A 21,303-nucleotide genomic window follows, 5' to 3' on the forward strand; every position below is an offset into this window, starting at 1 on the left:
AAACTCTCCAGTGTCCCTGTCAGGAATATAAGCAAAAACCTTGGCCCTGAGGCACTGAGTGGCTCAATAGAGCTGTTTACAGGCAGTCTGGAAAACAACTGAACTGTCTGCAGGACACTATTTCTGATGGGCTTCACTGTAGCCACAGAAGCCCAGCCATGCCAGGGCTTCTGCACCCTCCAACACCTCTGGCTTGATCCAAATTTAACATTCAGAAGGTTCAGATTCAAATGTGAGACCCTTTGCATGATAACAACCCAAAATAGGGCCATCTAAGCAAAAAGAAACATCTCAGTTTTTTTCAGAAAACTGAAAAATATTTATGACCTACTGTCGGAGTGAAAATTATTCTTTCAGCTTTATGAGCAGTTATGTCTCAAGTAAAAATGCCTGATAAAGAACTATATAGTCAAAGCTGCATGAGATTCTAGTAACGTTTGTTTAAAGCCAGAGATGTCCCTTTAAAATGAGGTCTGGAAAAAAAAAAACCCAAAACAAACAAACCAGTGAGGACAGAGTGGTAGTGAAAGCTTTTTTCCTAGTTTTTTAGTACTGTATCTACTAAAGAAACGTGTTCTGCTGGTTAAAATAAGAAAAGCAAGATTCTACTGATATTGACTGGATTTCAATATTTCTAAAAACACAAGCACTTCATAAATACACTGAAATATTCTGTCATCGCCAGACAGGACATGCCAGTTTTCTATAAATATAGACATCTGGCAGTGGTTTCTTCTACTGCTATATATTTCTGGTGTGAAAAACGCTATTTTGTAAGCAAATGCATGTTGGAAATTAATTTCATATGGGACAGGTTACATTAAAGAGCAAGAAGGATTTGCTGGGGAGAAGCACAGAACAAAACCAGCGTTCCCAACCAGTGCTCCAGACCCTCTCTGTGAGGTTGCCTTCACAACACTGTAGGCATAAAATATGTTCCTCCAAGCAGTGCTGTGAAGCTTAATTAAAGCATGCCCACAAATTGCATTGAAATTTGAAAAGGGCACTTAGTTTGGCATTGTAATTCCAGCCATGGTGAAACAGCACTGACAAAACTATGAATATTAAATTCAGCAAGTAAGAGCCTGCTTGGTACAAACCACCTGAGGGGTACCACAAGCAACAGCCAGGTATATAAAATCCAGTGCTGTAGGGCTATGCCATGACTTTTAGTCTTTCCTTTTTCTTTTTTTTTTTTTTGTTTTGTTTTGTTTTTAATAGGATTTCCAGTCATATCTATGTCCTAATCTGACCCATGGTACAACCATCCACAGAGTTGCATCAGACAGAGGGCAGGAAGAAATTCTTTCTTGTGAGGGTAGTGAAGCAATGGAACAGGTTGCCACATCTCTGGAAGTGTTCAAGGTCAAGCTGAGGGGGCAGCCTAGAGGAAGGTGTCCCTGCCCATGGCAGGAGGCTGGAATGAGGTGATTTTTAAGGAGTCTTCCAACCCAAACCAGTCCAGGATTCTATGATTCTACAAAACTGGGGACACACAGGGTCATTACAAAGAGGTGAGGATAGAGGGATAGCCCTCACTTCACTAAGGGCTCACCTGGGCTGAAAATGGACCCCAATATCTCACTCTAAGGGTGACAGAAGATCTCTGTGTAAGGGCATGAGCTGTGTTTTCTATCCACATCTGCTTTGCTCTATAAACTCCCTATCACAAAGTTATTAGCATCAGCAGATAGATCAATTTCTGACTGGAAAATTTTCCCTTCTGGTTAACATAAGCCAAGCATAAACACTCCCTCAGAGGTTAACAAAAGCCAGCAGCCCAAACAGGGACAACTCTGCAAGAAAAGGGGAGTGGGAGTCAGGGGGAAGTTGAAAAGACAATTAATCACAGGTTTTCATACACCTTAACACATTCCTGCCAGTGATCAGGCATTTAGAGTGACTCTATTGCTCCTCACCCCCTTGGAGACATCACAACAGATCCCAGAGCCATCCTTGGCATCCAGCCCCCACTGTCCACCTTCCCCACTCCCTTCAGTAAACACCACTAATTCCCCAGCTCCATCAGACCTTTTTTTTTTTTCCTTCCAAATCAGCCTAAAAGCATTTTGGTACCAAAGACAAAAAAAGAAAAGCAGGGAGGACCCACTAAACCCAGAGTCTCCAGACAGCTCTCAGAGCCTGTCAAAGGCTTGCTAAAACATCCAAATAAAGACAAACACAAGCAGCCTTGATACCTTGTGCTATCTTTGCAGGCTGGCTGCTGCCTTATCAGCTCTGACAGAAGCCAGCATTTAAGAAAAATTCAGTAGTCTTTGGGTGGAAGTTAGTTCCTAAAAAAAACACGCAGCCAAATTGCTGGAAGTTGGTACAAGAGGAGAGGGTGAGTGGGTAGGAGACAGTCTGAAAGGCTCCACTATGGTCTTGCTGTTCCCTCCCAGGAAATACACTGCCATGTAAGATTTTTAATTATTTATTCCATAATTCACCCTGTACATTTCACATCCACTGCACAGGCCAAGAGCTACAAGGGTGAACAATGGCTCCAAATGCTGCTTGCTCACATTAGGAATGAGAATGGAATGGAATTAGGAAAGAATCCAGGCAAAGACACCAGCTCTTCATACCAGGTTTTCAAGCTCATCAGAAATGGATGAAGATCTTCTGATCACAACTGATGCTGGTCTTAATGTGCCACTGGCAGTGCCACTGCCCTGATGGGCAAGATAAAGATGTTCTGTCCTCATTATAAAAATATGCTCTCTTTTTGCATAAAGTCTCTGTGGAAGAATTTGGATGTTATGGAGCACTTTTTTCATGAAAAGCAAAAGTTCTGTTTGCTCTCACACATACCTCACTGTGCATTTTGGCAGCCCCCTCACACAGGGGTTGGACTTTTCCTATGCAAAGGTGTGAAGGTCCTGCTCTTGAAAAAGTTATAAAATAGTTATAAAACACCTTTTCTTGACATTAATTGATGGGCAGAATGAGTTAGCAAGAGAGGAGCTGTCTCAAAGCCAAGGGCTGCTTTTCAGAGTCTCATTTGTAATGTGACAGGGAGAACAGCTGGGGGAAGGAATCAGCCTCTTGTCAACCCCAGAGGGAAGGACAAACAGACAGACATTCCCTGGGGAGCTGCCCTGGCATTATAAGCCCCTCTGACAGAGGGCGAGTGGCTTTCTGCCTCTGACCTGACCCTTTCTCCCCCAGAGAGTCCTCACAAGTCTTCTAAACAGCTAGAAAAACCTGAAGTGACACAGCTGGGCTCCCAAAATAACCCTTTTTCTTTATTTTATTTTCAATTTTTGCCCAAGATAACACTGCAGGGGAGGCAGAGGAACAAAGCAAAGGGAACTGCAAGAGTGGAAGGTCTCAGCAAGTATTTCTTTAAATACAAGAAACCTCCAGGTGTTTGAAGTATGTGCCTAAACACTTGGTAAAATGGTGTCTGAGAACAGAGACTTCTCTAGTTGCAAAAGTGCATTGAAATCCTTGGGTTTGGACCTCCCCTTGTGTGCCTCCAGTGTTGTGCTACATGGGTTCAGTGGATCCAAACTGGGATGAATTCAAATAGATGTGTCATACACTATTTTCCGTGTTTTATTTGACTTTAATTACTTCTTAGCAGTACTACTATTTGAAAAAATCTTTCTCAATTGAGGGTGTTGGTTCTGCCTAGGGCTGCTTGGCCCTTTTCCACTGAAATGCCCTTTCAACAACCACCAGAAGCCTTTGCAAGGAAAATGAAATCTTTTGGAAGATCTCTTTTTCTGTGACTGTGTGAAAATTTGCCTCCCTCAACTCTCTTTCCTTCTCCCAGATTTTAGGTTGGTTGTTATTTCCACCTTTTCTAGAAGGTGGAAACCCATGGTGGGCTCCAGCAGGATGTGGAGCAACACCTGGGAGCAGTCAGACCTTGCTGGTAGCATGGATGAGGACACTTTGATGATGATGAGGATGATAATAACAGTAACAATGCCTGAATAATCCGTGTATTTTTTTTTTCATTCCAGGACTTTTGATGGTTGTTTTCATAAAAAATAAGCATGGTGTAATGCCATCTCTCCCTGAAGTCAATGGTGCCTTGTGCCCAGCAGAGAGGGGAAAACTGAACTTGCAATTCACACACATGAACCATGGTGGGTGCTGAGTGCAAGGCTCCAGCCTGTGCATGAACAAATGCTCTCATCTGTTTCACCTTGGGCACTGAAACAACCTCTGGGGACAGAACTATTGGCCTGGTGGGCCTGTATTGTAGCAGCAGCAGGAAATCCTTATCAGGACAACACCTGAGGTACACCAGAGGTACCTCACCATTCTGGGGGGTACATGGTAAATAAAACCCAGCTGACCAACGGGTCTGGTTTTGGAGGGGCCCTTTGTCAGAGTAAAACAAAGCCTCTCTCCAAAGATTAACACTGCATTTAACACTGCAGCTGTCTGTTCCGAGTTCTGAGTTCAACAGCCCTTACCACAACACTTTGGTGCAATGAGGACTTCCAGGCACTAACCCCAATCTAAATAAATAAATAAATAAATAAATAAATAAATAAATAAATAAATAAATAAATAAAAAAATAAAAAAAAATAATAATAATAATAATAATAATAATAATAATAATAATAATAATAATAATAATAATAAAATCACACCAGCTATAATAACACCTTTGCCTTATGCTGTGTTCATCATACCAACCAAAACCCTTGCTCACTTGCTGACCTGCTCTCTGAGAGCAATATTAAATATCTCAGATGTTGCAGTCCTCCTCAAGCTCTACCTTAATAGTAAATACCCTCCAACACATGCCACAGACAGAAGGCCCTGAGTCAGTTTTAACACTGTGTTAATTACAGCAGAAAACCTGTTCAATTAATTAGCACTTTTCATCTGTCTCAAACAAGTTATTGGGTTTGCAGTTTGGGGTTATTTTACACTTTATACTATCTGCCTTACCCTTGCAGAGGTAAAGGGAAAGTGCTTGTAAGAGCACAAAGAAAAATATCCAAATCAAAATGCATTTTAAATTCATTCAGGGTTATTCCTTGCTGCTGTTATTTCAGTTAGTGCTTGATAACTAAGCTGCTCCCTTTTTTTCTTTCAAACACTTGTCTCAGTGAAAGTCTGATGATGTTTTTCCTTCTGGAGAAAGAAACCCCAGAGATGTATTTTCAACCTCCCAGCTCAGTGTTTCCCAGATATTTTGAATAAGGCAGGGACAGTTGCCAAGATTCACATTTTCCCCAGATCACCACACAGCCTCACACTCTCAGTTTAAAGCCATCACAGATGCAGGGATGGACCCTGGAGTGGTTTTTACTGCCCTGTTCCTGTTGTCCCTCTTGCAGTTTGTGAGCCAGTGTGGGAACCTACACTTGTCCCTCTTGCATTGCCCAAGAGGGACCCATTGTCCAGGTATGAGAAGGTTTGGCAGATTTTAAAGCATATTTAAGGAAAAAAAAAAAACTTTTTCTGTCAATAGGTAGAGTTATTGAGTACCAGGTTCTGCTTTTCACACCTGTACCCGAGTTTAGTCTTCCAAGGCAGAGTAAGCCCAGCAGCCTTCATATGGATACTGATACATACACCAGGATCTTTCTCTCTTTCCAAAAAACTGGATCAAGAGGCAAAAGCCACAGCTTCTCCAGGGTGCTGGGTCATGTTTCAGAAGGTTAGACATGTGTCAATCACCCCTGGACAGAACTCCTGCACCATGTCTCACTGGTCAACATAAACATCCCCTTCCAGAAATCCCCTAGAAGTGTTGTTGGTGCAGCCCTGCAGCATTACCTGTTTAGTCTGCTGGCTCTCATTCTCCCTGGAAAAATATTTTCACCCACAGGGAATATTTGGGCCAAGTTGTTTTCTCTGCCTTATTTTTGCAACCTGCTGAAGCAGTGTCAGTAGTCAGAAGTTTTGTAGAGACAAAGCCAAGCTTGAGGAGAAACTTCTGGGTGAAATCCCACATTCCCCTTGGCTCCAAGGGTGGATACACACTGTGCCTGGACCACAGGGAACACCTGGTCACCAGCAGCACTGGCTGCAGGCACCTTTGCTGCCCACTGTGCTTCTCGTGGAGCAGCTCCTTCCTTGCAGCAGGCAAGCCAGCAAACACTGACTGACAGGATTAACCCACCATTTTCCATTTCCCCAAAATGATCCTTCTGCCTCAGAAGACAAAAGCAGAGACAGAGGAAGGAAGGTATCACCCATTTCTCTATAAAATCCCTTCAAATTTCAAGGGATCTTTGAGATAAACAGAAAATTGTCACAATGCAGAGTGTGAAAGAGGTAATCTCCCAGTGCAGAAGGTCCAGCAATATGCTACCCCTGAGCTGAACAAAGAGCCAAACATGACTTTTCAGGCTTCACATTCACTGCCCCCAGGCTACGTTACATTTTGTCCTGCAGACCTTGATGCATTTGAGATTCCTTAAGAGTCATTTTATAAATGTTCCCGTAAGTATCCAGTCCTTCAAAGTACTGAGCCTTCCTGCCATAAGTGGGAACAGAAGAAAGGACTTGCTGCCTGTAAGGACACTGAGATATTCCACAAGCTCAGCCCATGCTCCTCGAAGAATTTAAACCATCACATCTTTTTCCAGGTTGGCTTCCTGCCCAAGTTTCCTCCCCAAAACATCCAAAGCAAGGTCAGAGGAGCTCTTCCCCCGGCACAAGGGAGTTACCAGGCTGGGAGCAAAGGAGGACAAGGACAGGCCAGTGATGGGGTCAAGTACAGTCATCTTCAGCTGCCATGGAGTCACACCTGAGAGGGATTTACTGCCAGGATCTGAGTGGCTGCAGTCAGGAAAAGGAAGGGGGGTCCTATTTGTGCATCTAATGACCCAACTTAGCAGGACAGAAACCAAGTGCTTGACCTTTCTCAACATCATGTGAAGCAAATGCTCCATATGACACGGCTCCAGCATTATCTACCAGGCACAGGTGCATGACTGCAATTAGAAATGACCAGCATTTCACACATAACAGCACATTTCAACCCACCTCAGCCCATCCAAAACCACTCTGAGACTCAATTACCATTTTCTTCCCACCCAGCCTTCCCAGCTCCCTTGCCAGCTCAAGCAGCACCAAATAATTCCCCATGAAGTCTCACAGCTGTTATTTGAAAATTAAACTGGAAGTCACGACACCTCTCTGCACGCTGGTAGATCTTACACTTGGCATTTGGTTTATCCCAACACCATTCCTCACCCCCACCCCTAAACCAACTTCCGTGGAGAACAATGCTGCTGGTTTGTGTCCACAAGAGATTTATTCCCCCCTTTCCAGCAGCTCACCATGCCCACACCTTCAAGGGGCAGTAGCTGCTTGAAGCAAAGGGTTCCTTCTGGTTTCTGGAAAGAAAAGGCTGCCCTCTATAATCAGGGTATTGTTCTCCCTAAATGGAGCCAGACTCTGTAAACAAGCTCCTCTGCACAGGCTGGGAGGGTGAATGCCAGTGTGTGTACACATACATGCAGGGAATGTGTCCTGCTCTGAACAACAGTGAATTATGTTAATTCATTTCCTCTGCCTAAACAGTGCTAATAAGCTTCGGGAAAGGAGGAGGAAAAAGTAAACAAGAGTCCATTACAAAAAGGTGAGGGGGAGAGGTAACCAAATAACTCCACCAAATGTCTCCTCTGGGGAAGGACATTCACAGCTCAGACGGGCTCCACACAGCCCTCCCTCTGTCCTGCTGGAGGTGGAAATGTAACAGCAACAATTTCTTTCTTTTCTTTCCAAAGGGTTCAGCCTGTTTTCACGAGTTCAACCTTGTGAAATGGGAAAAGAGCCCCCACCAGTGCCCTGATCCACAGCCACTGCATCCCTGGGGGCTTTGCACTGCATGTGATGTGAGTGCTCCAGTGACCAAGCCAACATGAATAGTCAGAGCCTATTTGTGATTTTCTAACAGGAAAATAATTTCACTAAGCAAACTGCCATGCTTTGACTCAAAACCCTGATTAGCACAGTTTGAAAACAGGGCAGCATACTGTTCTGGGAATTAACTTGCTTGACCCCTAGTCTATAATGGCACTCAAATAATCTGTGAGTCAGACCAAGTTGAAAAACTCTTGGAAGACCACACTGAAAGAATTTACTGGATTTATTGGATTTTCTTGGATAAAAGAAAAATAAGCTTCGAACTCCACTTAGTCTGTGGCCTTCAGAAAGACAAGCTTTTTCTCCTGACAGTATCTAGAAGAGGAAGACTGCCTATGCTGAGCAGCACTTTTTGGATCTCTTTTTAATGTACTGAAAACTCTCAATAAATAGTCATAATTCTTATAAATATGCAGTTCTATTGCTATGATTACTTTTGAGTAGCACCCTTGCAGTAGGTTTCTTCTTTGGTATTGATGGGAAAGTAAGGGACAGATTCCTAACCCTGTGAATCCACAATCCTTCTCCAAACAGGAATACTCAAGGCGAGGAGAGCCCTGAATTTAACTTCAATTTAAATATCCAATGATCTTCCAAGGACAAAAATAAACCTGTGCAAATCACCATCACAAAATACTGCTTGAAATCCTCCAAATCCTCTGGCCTACTCCTGTTTGAGCAGGCAGGAAATCAGGAAAAGCATTCTGCCTTAGGAGTACAAGCAGGACTTTGCTCTGGTCTAGATAAAACACTGACCCATCCCCACCTTATGGTTTCTGCAGCTCCTGAGCAAAATGCTCTCACCAGCCTCGACTACTTCTTTGTAACTCAGAAACAATGGCTGTGTGCTCAGAGCAAACACCTTCAGAGAACAAACCCAGCAATCAACTGTCCAAAGCCACTTCCCTGCATATGCAGATTCTCCCTAACAGGTTCATGATTCCTTGTCATTCAAACAAGGCAAAGTAAACACCTGCTTACTGCCCTGGCCATGACTAAGTTGAAAGTTTCACTCTCATTAGCCCTTAATGAAATTAGCCCTGGCAATACTGCATTTCTGATTGGCTGGGAATAGCAGGGAGGAGGAAAGATACTCATCAGCTCTGATCTGTTATTCTGGTTTTATATTAACTATTGCAGATCATGATGAATCCTCCCATGGCATGGTGCCACCCTGCACAGAACTGAAACTCAGCCTGGTCTTATGAGGCTCCAGTTTCTGCTCTCTGGTAGGATTATATATTTAAATCCTACTCACACCTACTCAGCCACAACTCACCGAACCTAAAGGGACTATCACCTTCGTAATCCAACCCTGAACATTAAAATATAAAATGACTTATCAGAGCATGGAGCCTGATCTCCACATGCTGGAGGAGCTGTCAACTCCTCCCCAGTTTTTCCATTTCAAACAGCCCAAAAACACATTAAACACTTCCCAATATTACTTGTCTGGATAACGAGACGCCGGTATTGCCACCAAAATGTTGTGTCAGTCTGCAGAACAGGGAAGATTTAGATTCACCCAGAAGGTGAGCAAGGTGGCTCACAGCACCCTCTCTCTGAAGGGTATCCACACCCTGCAGGAGTTAGAGCCACCAGTTTAATACTGACTGGTCAATGACAAACAAGCATCCTCCCTTCCTTCCACAGAGTCTGGAGTATCCCTAGGGAGATATTCCACAGTGTTCAGAGGTTCATCCTGTTACTCATTAACCCTTCCATCCTTGACACACAGTTCATACACCTGTAGCTCATCTGGCACTTGCCATTGCTTAACCAGCAGTTACAGATGTGTAACAGGTCTGTGCTAACAGATCTGAGAACAATCACAGAGAAAAATAACTTCCTCTGTTACTCCAACTCACACAAATCTGCTAGAGAGGAAGGAGGAGGGAAAGAAACCTGTTCACAGTGCTCCAGCATCTGCAGCTGCCTAACTCCAGTGCTTTGGCTTGTGCAGCTTTGAGAGACTTGAACAGCTTTCCCTTTTCCCTTCTTTGTGGTTGATTTGGCCTTGCCCCATTCACTTCTGCCTAGAACAAAGGAGATTAAAATCCATACAAAGCAATAGTAAAGCACAGCACAATGAAAGCATCCCTTTTACATTACAAGGCTTTTACTCAGAGTCACACGTTGGCCAAAAGCCAATCAAGTCTCACACCTGTATGTGGGGGCACCTGGGAGGACACAAGAGATGAGAGAGCCACAGAACGGACTTGGAAAAGCTGCATCCCAATGTCCCCTTCAAAGTCACACACTGCCTGCTCAAGATCCTCTCCCTGGCACCAGCAGGCCTCAAGAGCAGGGGTACACTAATTAATCTGGACTAAATTTTACCCTGGAGGCTGGCTAATGCATTTCCCACCACGTTCCTCTCCAGCTTTTTCCCTCTTCCATATCTTGGGCAGAACTAACAAGCCCAAAGTTCCCTCAGAGATGTTGTGCCAGTCCACATTAATACCTAACTCTTAAGGTTATCAGTTCAGGGGGTATGTGGAGTAAACCTAGCAAGGAGAATGTGAATTTTTAAAAATTCCTATTGCACAAATTAAGTCCACATTTCCCTATTTGTCTGGTGTTCCTGTGTTTTTATCTGAGAGGCACAAATACTGACAGGTCCTAAAACACCTACACAAGTCAATGCCACCCAAGTGGCATCTAGGGTATGACACCTCTTGCATTACTCACTTGACAGGATACCCAAGATTGTGCGAATTTCTCATGAAATAAATTTACCACCTATGAGTAAGAAATTATTTTGTGTCCCATCAAGCTGGAAACCACTTGTAGAGAAGCCAAGCATAGAGATGCAGCCATCCTGAGAAACATTAACCTGCTCCAAGGAGCCTCTGTTCCCAATTTACATTTTTCTTCTTTCCTTAGTGAAGCTCAAAGTGAGTTTGAACACTTAATGGAAGAAGTAGCCTGGAGTTATTGGCTGAATTTCTTCATGAAAATTGGAGTGGCTGGGATGAAATAACAACGTCAGGTTCCTTGCAGAGACGCTGTGTCTCTGCTGTGATACCAAGGGGACACTGAGTAATCACAGCAACCAACCAAACTCCACACAGTCCAGGTTTATTTGACTGGAAAGAGGAGGGGGGAAAAAAAATCAGAGATGGGAATGGATTTAGCAACAAACAGCATACACTAACTTATTTAATAACAGGCAATTTTTGAGCCCATCCAGACCCAGAACACTGCCCATAGGATGGCTCTTTGTCTTTGGGGATAAACCTCTCTGCAGCAACCCAAAGTTTAAGTAGTGAATTTTCAAATTGTTTTCAGTCCTGGCAGCGCACCCTCCACCCATCAGCCAGAGCTGGCAATCAGTAGCAGCAAAATGTGCTTTTCTAGAATAAAAAACGTGAGTCCAAGCCATGCAGCCAAGCAGGCTAGTGGCACACTTAGCCCACATCCCCTCTGCTGTCACACATGAGGTGGGTATCACAGATAATCTGAGTAAGTCCTCCTTCAGGGATGGATCCAAAGCCTGTGGGAGTGAGTAGGAGTCACAGCACCAACACTCTCAGGCTCTGAATCAGGTCCTAACCTGTCACAACCGGCATGGGCTGCATCTGCCGATCTCATACGACATCAGGACAGCACAATTAGATTAATCAAGCTTGCTTTTGGAAATATTTTCCTTTTACCATAGTACCACATTGCTATGACAGAGCAGCAGACCGAACAGACTTGCATCAGACAGAAGTGTTTGCAACTTCTGTATTCACACTGGCTACACTCTCAAAAAGTCCCTTATATGACCAAAAAAGTTTGACCTTGATGCAAAAGATTAGAACAGGTAAACACAGCTAAATAGGTATGGGGGCATTATTACCAGAGAAAGCTCCAAGTAAAGGCTTGGAGCCTTTACAGAGAAAAAGACAAGGAACAGAAATCCAAATTAAATGTTTCAAACAATATCAAATGCATTTTAGCTTGAGTAGCCCACCAGAAAACACAGGAAGAGGTCACATGAAAGACAAATTACTTGAAAGAACACAAAATGAGGAGGGTAATGAAAGAAATGTGAGAAAAGAGCATTTCCACCAACTCCTGTAATGCTGGGACACATTTGCACAGATGCTTTTGGCAGCTTGGTTTTACAAGTCATTGCAGACACAAGTAGGAGCTTCACATCTTAGGAAAATCAGCTGCACCAGTTCAAATCTCACTGGATAAATAAAGCTATGACTAAAGGTTGTTGAGTTTCTTTTAATTCAACCTAGGAACAGGAGGATCTCTGCATTGTTATTTTCCTCCTTCAGTGGAAATTTTTATCCCTTCCAGTAATTAATCCAAAAATGCACAGGCAGACTCTACTGCATTCACACTATTCCATGACGAGTGTAGTGCACCCAGATGTACCAGTGTCACTTATGGTGAGACAGACACTCAAAAAGGAATTATCAGAGAGGATATTGGAAAAGATCAGCTCTATCAGCCAATTCATGTCAAATGAAAAACTTCAGCTTTAGTTAATAAATTGGTACCAATGGCACCAAATCTTGAAAAGGGAGTTCCTACTTGCTAGCAAGTGTCACTTCTTTCTCCATTTCAAATGATACTTTTTTCCTGAAAAAAACAATTTCCTGTAATATCTCAAGCACCACTTCATGGCATATGAAAGTTGCTTCTGTGGCTAAGACTCAGGCTTTGGAGTCCAGCCTTTGCAGTGTGCAAGTTCATCCCAGAAAAGAGACATTTGGATTTGCTGCTTGCATGTTTTAATGAAGGTCAAAGAAACATATGGACTTGGAAAACAGAGTTATAAAAACTTTAGGGAAAATCTAGATGTATTTGAGCAATTTGCTGAGTTTTGTAATATTCCTAATTAAAAACAAATAAAATCAACCCTAATTTTCCAGTATGACGCACATTGAATTTTATGTTTAAGCTGGGCCACAATTTAAAGCGGCCGACGGCCTCAGAAGAAGGGAGGAACCAGCGTTTAAAAAAATAACCAGGATTTTCTTAGCTCGTCATGTTGACTCTAGGTACAAGTCACACTGACAGATTATTCATGAGCAAGTTCCCTAAGAGCAATATACAAAAAAATGCCCCAAACTTCTCCAGAAGATGTGCTGTGACTTCCACAAAATCTGAATCAGGCTGTTAGATCTGAACATGCTTCTCTTTCACAAGCGAGAAATTACCTAATCGTTCTATCTGGTAACAACCACTCAACAAGAATAAAGGTGTAAAATAGAAGCCAATAACCATCTCTGTCACATTACCATTATTGATATTTTCTGTGCTTACTGAAGGACTTTTATAAACCCTAAAGTTCACTCTTATAAACCCCAAAGTTACAGAACAGGAATTCTGTTCATCAGAACGAAGAACTCAACTTCCAAGAAATAAAAAAACACCTCTATCGACCTATTCCCTTTCCTTCAATATTAAGAGAAACCAAAATGGCACATAACATTATTTCTGCACGAAACCATTGAACGTTGATGTGGCCCAATCAGCAAATTCCCTGTAAAGCAGACACCAAGCAGGTTTGCAAGCCAAGGTCGCACAGAGAAGTGCCAGAACAGAAAGCAATTAAGGTCCCGTTCTTCCCCTCCCTACGCAATGCACCGAAAATGAAATCAACATCCAAACTAATTAGTTTCCAGCAGAATATCAGTTTACTTGCTAACAGGAGGGTGGTTACTGCTCTTACCAAAAACTTCTAAACATACCATGCAAAATCTTGCTTAAGCCACGGGACCAAGCCAGGCACATCCCAGCGTTACCATATACGGTCACCAAGGCGAATATGATGGCAACTTGACAGATTTGGAACAAATATTGCGTTGTCGGTCACTGAGATAACACAGGCAGGAAAATATCAGATTGTATTACCTGTGTCCAGCTGGAGGTGTGGCGTGGCAGGAGCTACATTGCTGCAGGACATAGTCACTAAAGGTTAGTGACCCAGGATGGCATTAATCCCTGCCGAGGAGGGCCAGCGCGGGACACTGAGGACTTTTATGCCCGGTATGGGGCTGCTTGGAGAGAGCAGGAATGGAATAACACGAGGGATGAGCTGCTGGACCTGCACTGTTTTCCCAGGTTCAGAGCAGACATTATCTGTCGAGGCTGAGAACCAGGCTGAAGCTGCCAGGCTGAAGCCCCATGCCTTGGCTGTCAGCTGGAAGGCACAATCCCTCTTAGAAAAACACAGCACTCAGGTTTTGTTCTCCAAGAGTGGGTTTTGAGCACACGGGCCTTCTAGTCTTCAGCCATAAGGGAAAGAAGGGGCTTGGATATCTACCAAAATAGCTGCCAAGGAAGACTTTTTTGGTACAGGCTCCCTTCAGGAGATCCTTAGCCTGGAATAAGATTGGCCACCGAGAGTTATTCTAGACTAAGTTTTTTGGAAGGGTTATTCCAATGCATTTTCAGGTGTACACAAGCCCTTAGTCAAAGTCTTTCAACCCAAAAGCATCGGTTCAAACACAGGAAGAGCTACCTCACCCCTAATCCCTTCAAACACAGACAGCTCTACCAGCTGTACCTCTAAAATCAGACCTGCTCTGTTTTCCCTGGATGCTTCAGAGGTACTGCCTCTTTCTTAAGTGTTTATCTTGGTTTGCTAAGATATTCCTTTTTTTACAGTGTCTTCTACATCGGTGATGAGATACATTGGTGGGACAGAGCCAGCAGGAACAGATCCGACCCTGGAAAAACGCCCCTTTTTGCTGGGAGGTGGAAAAAAAAAACCTGCTGGCTAAACCAAATCAGTCATTCCTGCAGGGCCCTTTGCCTTAAAAGGTGTCACCTAAATAAAGATGTAAAAATAATACAATGTAATTAACATTTAATGCAAGATTGCAGCTGAGCATTCAACTGTCAGGAAATATCAAAGCTGGAGAGCGTGGGCAACTTAACTCTGCCCCCTTGTGCAGATGCACCACGGCACAGCCCTTCCCCAAGCACAGGCTCAGCATTCAGCCAGCTCCAAATTAACACCCTAATTACAGCATAACCTACTTTTGCCTAAAATGAGTAGAAAAGAAGGACCATCACTTTCCCAGAGAGCCTCCTCAGCCACCTTCCTCACTTGATTGCCAGCCAGCAAGCACCTATTGAACTTCTGATGCCTCGGATCGGGAGGTGCTGGCGCACTTCAGGCCACACATGTCTAACCTGAAATCAGGACACAGGTATGAAATGCTGTTTGACCAAAACAAAGAGCCCTTCTTCCTCCAGAGAAGAGCCTCACGACCTCAGGCTGAGATTTGGCTGAAGGACTGCCTATAAAACCTGAGTGACTGTGGCAGGTAACGTTTACACATCTCCAGCCACCAAAGCCCTCGTTTGAGGCGTTCAGAAAAACTCTGCAGGCACATGAAAAGCCTGGCACATTTTTCCAAGAACGTGAAATTATCCCAATGTAAACACCTAACAATTGGAGATATCTGTCAGCACAAAGATTCAAAGTTCTGGGAAGTGTCTCATCTCTGCTCACAAGTTTGATCTTCCATCTACCCTCTTCATTATCAAAAATGTTCTCCTTCTTAAGGAGGTCTAAAGCAGGACTTAAATGTCAGAATTTTGTCTCTGTTTTCACAGCAATGACGCCTTTTTCTTCTCTGCTTCCCCCCTCTTAAATCAGCACACAAATGAATGACATTTTTCATGGGTTTGGCCCTGGCTTTTAACCTCTATTTCTTGATAATTTTAAATAACCAGAACCATCTCTCCATACACTTACAGCATGGGTCTTTCCAGCTCTAAAAATTGTTCAAATAATCCAACTACCAATATGATCCTATCAAAGTTATATTTAAAAGACATTTCCACAAGAAAAATAATGATGTCCTGAAATTACTGCTGTTAATTTTCTGTCACTTCTTCACATGACAACAGCCCACAGTGCTCCTCTTTCCAGGGGCAGTAAGTGTAAGAGCAAGACAATTGCAAACCAAATTTAAACAGGGTCAGCCAGTAAAGGAGCCGATACTCAGCTCACATCAGAGAAAAGAATCTTTTTGTCTTCTCCTGCCCACTTCAGATCTTTTCCGGAACTCCACCAACTTCTCAGGTCCATTGCAATAAAATACATCCATGAAGTCATCTTAATTCACACACTGCTGCCCATCGCCCACAACTTAAACTGAGTCTCCATTGTAAGCCTTGCCTGGAATTCAGACTTGAAGGAATTACAGCCTATATACTGTTTTCTTTTTCATTCAGCTTCCAGCCAAATCATTTTATAGTGCTTTTGCCTCCATAAAATATTTGCTTGAGAACCAATGCCAAAAAGAAAAAAAAAACAGTGCACTAAACCAAACTCAACTTTTCAGAGTAATTCTCCCCCTCTCCCTTCCCACCCTCACCCCCAGGATTTATTTTTGGCAAGTTAGAGCCCAAGTGAAGGGCAAGTTTAAACCTCTTAATTCACAAGTCCTTCACACTGGACGACTTCAAGGTCTTATAACAATTCACAAAACTCTGAGACTGTTGGGAATTACAGCTGGAGCAATCTGCATCCTGAAGTTGTACCCCTATTCTCCTGGAACAATGCAGCCCCTACTTTGTGACGAGAGGCAGGAGAGCTGAAATCCTGGATTCCCATTCAGGCTTTCTAAGGACAGCACCCACCAAGGTACAACACAGGCAAAGTGCAGGAAGCGCTGCCGCTCCTTGCACTCTGATCCCAGAGCTCTGCTAAAAGCACCTTGCCATAAAGAAACTTCTTTTTTTCCTACCCCCATCATTCCCAGGTCAATGTATTTCAATTTGCCTCTGGAAGGGTAACCTGTTTATTGAAATCTGATCAACTGCTGGAGCCTCAGCGCTAAAATACGCTCTCGCTGTTGGGAACTGTCATTTGTCTGTCACCGGGGAAGTTAATGGATGTGTTTGTTTAGTTTGTAAGTGGGAATACACAGGGCAGAGGCTGGAGGGATTACAGGAGGGGAGAGGCATTTCTGATCCACAGAGGAATGCAGTTGCTTTTCTTTAAAATTGTCTGTGTATTTTTACACAGGCACAAGAAAAGCCCCTGGAAGTTCACCTGTGCCTAAGAGACCTCAGCAAAGCCGCAGCGACCGCGCTCCATCCCAAACCCTGGCCCCGAACCTCGCAGGTAAGGAGGGGCACACATGGGCACGAGTCTGCACCTCTGTGCAGGTGAAAAATGTGCAGGGGATGAGTCCCTGCTGACAGCAACTCCCCTGGGGGGTCCCTCCGGGGGCACCACGGGTGTTAGCAGAGCCCACGGAGCAGAGGGAAGGGACAGAGCCACAGGGTGATCACACCAAGCACGGTCCCCTTACCTCTCGCTGAGTCCGAAAATGCAATTATCCCTGCCAAAAGGAGCGCCAGCTGCAATTCCATTTTGAAAACCAGATCCCGCCGTATCGCACAGGCTACTGTCCTCTCAGACCTGGAGGCAGGAAAAAGGAGAGCAAAATAGTTACTGCGGGGGGAAAACCCTGAACAACCCTCAACTTTGCAGAGTTTTAAATCCTACTGAGAAGACTGACAAGAAGAAACAGCAAATGAAAGGGCAACGTACTTGTAATTCATTCCTTGGTGTTCAGTGAGTAAAACTTTGCCCTCCTCTCTGCTTTAGCCTGATATAAATCAAGAACCCACTGAGGCCAGTAAGCTCCTCTAAGTTTACAGTTAATGCATAATTCTTTAGTATCCTGTACAGAACCAGTCTGGAAGGCAAACAAAACGCTAGCAAGTGGCCATAAAACAAGATTTCAGGTTAACAATTTGCGGAGGAACTTGGTGGAAGGGGGAGGAGGAATGTTACCTCTCCCATCAGCAGCCCAGAAAACTTTGTGCTGCTGCTCCAGTGCCCCTCAGCCAGGCTCCGCTCTGGGTACGCGCCTTCCTCCACTCCGAGACTTCTCTGTACAGCACTGATTCCTCCTTTCCTCTTCTTCCCCCGCACCCACCCCCGGCACACTCTCCCCACCAAAAGCCCCACTTGTTTCCGTGGGCTCCAGAGGTGCGTCCCAAAGCGCAACCGCACTTAATTACCCAGATTCTTGAAGATGCCTTCGCTGCGATACGCACGCCCGGGGAAGATCAGGTTTACATTAATTACACCCTATTCTCCTCCTAAAACTCTCACTCTCTAAACACTGTCTGGATTCCTCACCCTTGTAAACTCCCCGCTTTAAACACCCCGTGCCCCCAGGACACACAACAACCCGCGTACAGCATCCAGCACAGCGAACACGGCCGCTCCGCCGTTCGCTCCGCCGTTCGCTCCGCCGTCGCGGCGGGCAGCGGCAGCGGGGGGCGCCGGGGCTGCCCGGGGCTCGGCGGTAACGGGATATTCGCCGCCGGGAGTCGGGGTCGCGGCAGGGAGGGAGGGACGCGCGGGGGGACACCCGGAGCGATGCCACCTGGTGCTGCCCCGGGGCTGCGCCGGCGGCTCGCAGCCGTGCGGGGACACCGGCGGCGGGGTGTCCCGGGTTCTCCCGGGGTGTCCCGGGGTGTCCCGGCGCGGGGCACACTTACCTCGGCTGCTGCGGGCTCTAACACCGCGCGCTGGAGCCCATCCCCGCCGCTCGCCGCCTCATGCCCTCCGCGGCCACGGCGCCCGGCGGGCGCTCCGCCGCCGGCCTCTACCTCATCCCCCCCTCCCCGGGGTGGCGGGGGCTGCCTGGGGGTGCCCTCCCCACGGAGCGGCTCTGCCCCTTCACCGGCTTTTTAACAACCTTCCCCCCCTTCGCCCCCGCGAGCGATTTTTTTCCACTCGAGAGTCACGGGCGAGGAGGTCAGGGAAAGGGGGAAACCTTGTAAATTATTTTTTTCCTGCTTTCCGGGCCGGGCTGAGCGTGTGTGTGCGGGGAGGGACAGCGGGGACCTGCCAGAGCCTCCGGGGCTCCGCGCCGCGGGATGCCCGGTGATGCCGTCCGGCGGCTCGCCCAGCCGGAATCCCGTTTAAGGAGCGAGGGGAGGAGGGGAAAGGGGCTGGGGAAGGGGAGGGGAGGGGGGGGAGAGCCGGGGAGAGAGAGAAACCGGCGATAAAGCAACTTTCCCTGCAGGGCTTTGTGGCGGTGGGGGCCGAGCCGCCGCGGAGGGCGGCGCGGGGCCGCCCCGCTCCAAACTTCGCACCAATCCCCGGGAGCCCCCGGCAGCCCCCGCCCTCCGCCGGCCCCGCTCCCCTTAACCCTTTGCGGGCGGCTGCCGAGCGCCGGGAGCGGAGAGCGCGTCCCGCAGCCCCCGCCGCAGCCGAGCCCGGCAGCCCCGGCGCTGCGGTGCCGACATCGCCGTGCCCCGGAGCGCTGCCCTCCCCGTCAGCCCAGCGGCGGGGCAGACTCCGAGCCCGCAGCCCAGAACCCGTCCCGACCGAAGCGCCCCTCTGCCCGGGCCGGGAGAGAGCCCCGGCCGTGGGAACCCACCGCGCAGGCTGCCCCGTTCTGATCTCTCGCCTTGGAGGCAAATGATGCCAGAAAGAAGCTGGCCTGAACTAAGCGAAACCAAGTGGAAAATAAACTGTGGAGATGTCAGTTCCTTATATTAACTGTTACAATTATTTATTATTTACTTTCAAACGCGACTCGGCTGATGCATCCGCTCTTACAGCAAATCACTCTTCATACAGGATCAAAACCAACCTGGCAGAATTCACCAAACAGACTAAACAAACGACAAGAAAAAATACTGTCTCAATGGCTAAACTTTCTGTATCTCAAAAGAAATATCATTACTGTTGATGTTATAGTTTCTTAGATCTCTTACTTGATATGCTCCAGCATGAAGACCTCCTTGAAAACAAAGTTGTCTCAGTACTAGTTCAATGTGATAGGCACCAGGAGAACGCCTAAACCCAAGCCAAGAATTAGTTTGAACATCTGTCTTATCTGTTTTGTTAGGATTATGAAATCACACCCTCTATTTTTATTGTTATTACTAAATATTTTTACTGAGTGGTTCCTGACAACATTAAATCTTGATACACAAAATCAATGTGAAAAACATGTAAGACTAAACATATAAACCCCTTGAGCCAGAAACAAAGCGGCTGACAACACTGTTTTTGTATTTTTCATATTTATATCATCATTTTTATCATTAAAGTTAATTCAGCTGAGAAATCCCAGATGGACTCCTCCTCCTATCAGGCAATAACTTCAGCCTCATTGATTTCAAAGACAGTGTTGACTGAGGGAAACCTTCAGGACTTAATCTACATGGTCATGTTCATGCCATGCCTTCTGACAAAATCACTCTAACTTGCAGCAGAATGAGAGCTCATCTTATCCTGCATCTCAGGGGATGATGTGTAAAACACCTCTTTGTAACATTTCCTGGCCATTTCACCCCAAAGGAGTCAAGGTCTTTGTCCCAAGGACATCACCACACAGGTGATCCAGCCCCAAAACCATCTACACCACCTCTGCTTCCGTGCAGACTGAAGTCCAAAGCAGCCTCAGTTCTGGTGCAGATGTGGGACATTGGTTCACAGACAGGTTTCCCACCAGGTTAGAGGGAGCTGGCTGAGCTCCTACTCCAAGTCTTGTTTTTTGAGTCATGCACAGAGACCGAAATCCCAGATGCACCATGACAATCTTGTCCCAGACTGTCTAGACTTGGGTGAGCTCTCTCCGGGCCTCAATCAGCTCTGAAAGAAAAGATCTTCTTCCAACCCAGGCTGTGCCCAAGCTCAGCACCGAGCATCCAGCTCAGGTTGGACAGAGAGGACAAAAATCCCCTGATGGATCCATTCTTTCCATCCTCACTTCCTTATTGAAAATCATATGTGTGCCTTTGGAGGCTCCAGCATCTCCCAGACGGAGAATTTCTCCTCGCAGTACAACTATAAAGCAGCAAAATCTCTCCTGCAGCCTTCCACCAGTGTGAAGTTCTGGGAGATGAAGGATTACAGAGGTGGTACATAAGAAGTTAAAATTAATTCAGGTGCCTCAACACCTTCAGATGCCCTTTAAGCCCCTTCCTTAGGCATACAGAAGCTTTTTAAGAATATGATTCCAAGTGATGTTGCAAAGGGATTACATGGGGCAGGGAATGGAACCCACATCTTCCATACCCCAGGCTAAAATAACCAGAAAATAAACCTTTCTGACATCAAAACTTCAGCACTATTATTTTTTTTTTCAGGGGCCTGAAGGAAAGTCTGAAACCATGATGTAGGCTTCATCCATCTCAATCCCAATACCATAGCAGAGGAATAAATATAAAATATTGATACAAGAAAAATAGTTAATATTCCTGAAACAGCTCCTAGTTTATCAGAAACAAAATCTCATGTTGTTTTCCCAACACTTCTACCTAAAAAAGGAAACATGCAGAGCTGTGTTTTTCTTCTGGGCTGGCTGTAATTTGCAGGATGATTAAGTAGTCTGAAAGTCAACAGCCCCAGTTTGCTCCTGCACCCCACGGTCCTGAGACAAGGCTGTGGGAAAACAGCTTTCTGGAGCTGACAAATAAAAACAAATGCTAAGCAACGAAATACAAAA

General features: G+C 45.5%; 1 protein-coding gene across 1 annotated transcript in view; it reads right to left on the reverse strand.

Moving 5' to 3' along the window:
• The window catches only part of FGFRL1 (fibroblast growth factor receptor like 1), a 169,825-nt gene extending 151,098 nt beyond the window's left edge, over nucleotides 1–18,727 (reverse strand). Inside the window, exons 1-2 of the mRNA XM_036382915.2 lie at nucleotides 18,338–18,727; nucleotides 17,134–17,243 (exon numbers count right to left, since the gene is read on the reverse strand). Coding sequence (XP_036238808.1) covers nucleotides 17,134–17,194 — 61 coding nt within the window. The 5' untranslated portion in view covers nucleotides 17,195–17,243; nucleotides 18,338–18,727. The remainder of the gene's footprint in view (nucleotides 1–17,133; nucleotides 17,244–18,337) is intronic.
• Between the last annotated feature and the right edge of the window lie 2,576 nt (nucleotides 18,728–21,303).

The sequence above is a fragment of the Molothrus ater genome, chromosome 4, assembly GCF_012460135.2.
Source record: "Molothrus ater isolate BHLD 08-10-18 breed brown headed cowbird chromosome 4, BPBGC_Mater_1.1, whole genome shotgun sequence".
Lineage (NCBI taxonomy): Eukaryota > Metazoa > Chordata > Aves > Passeriformes > Icteridae > Molothrus > Molothrus ater.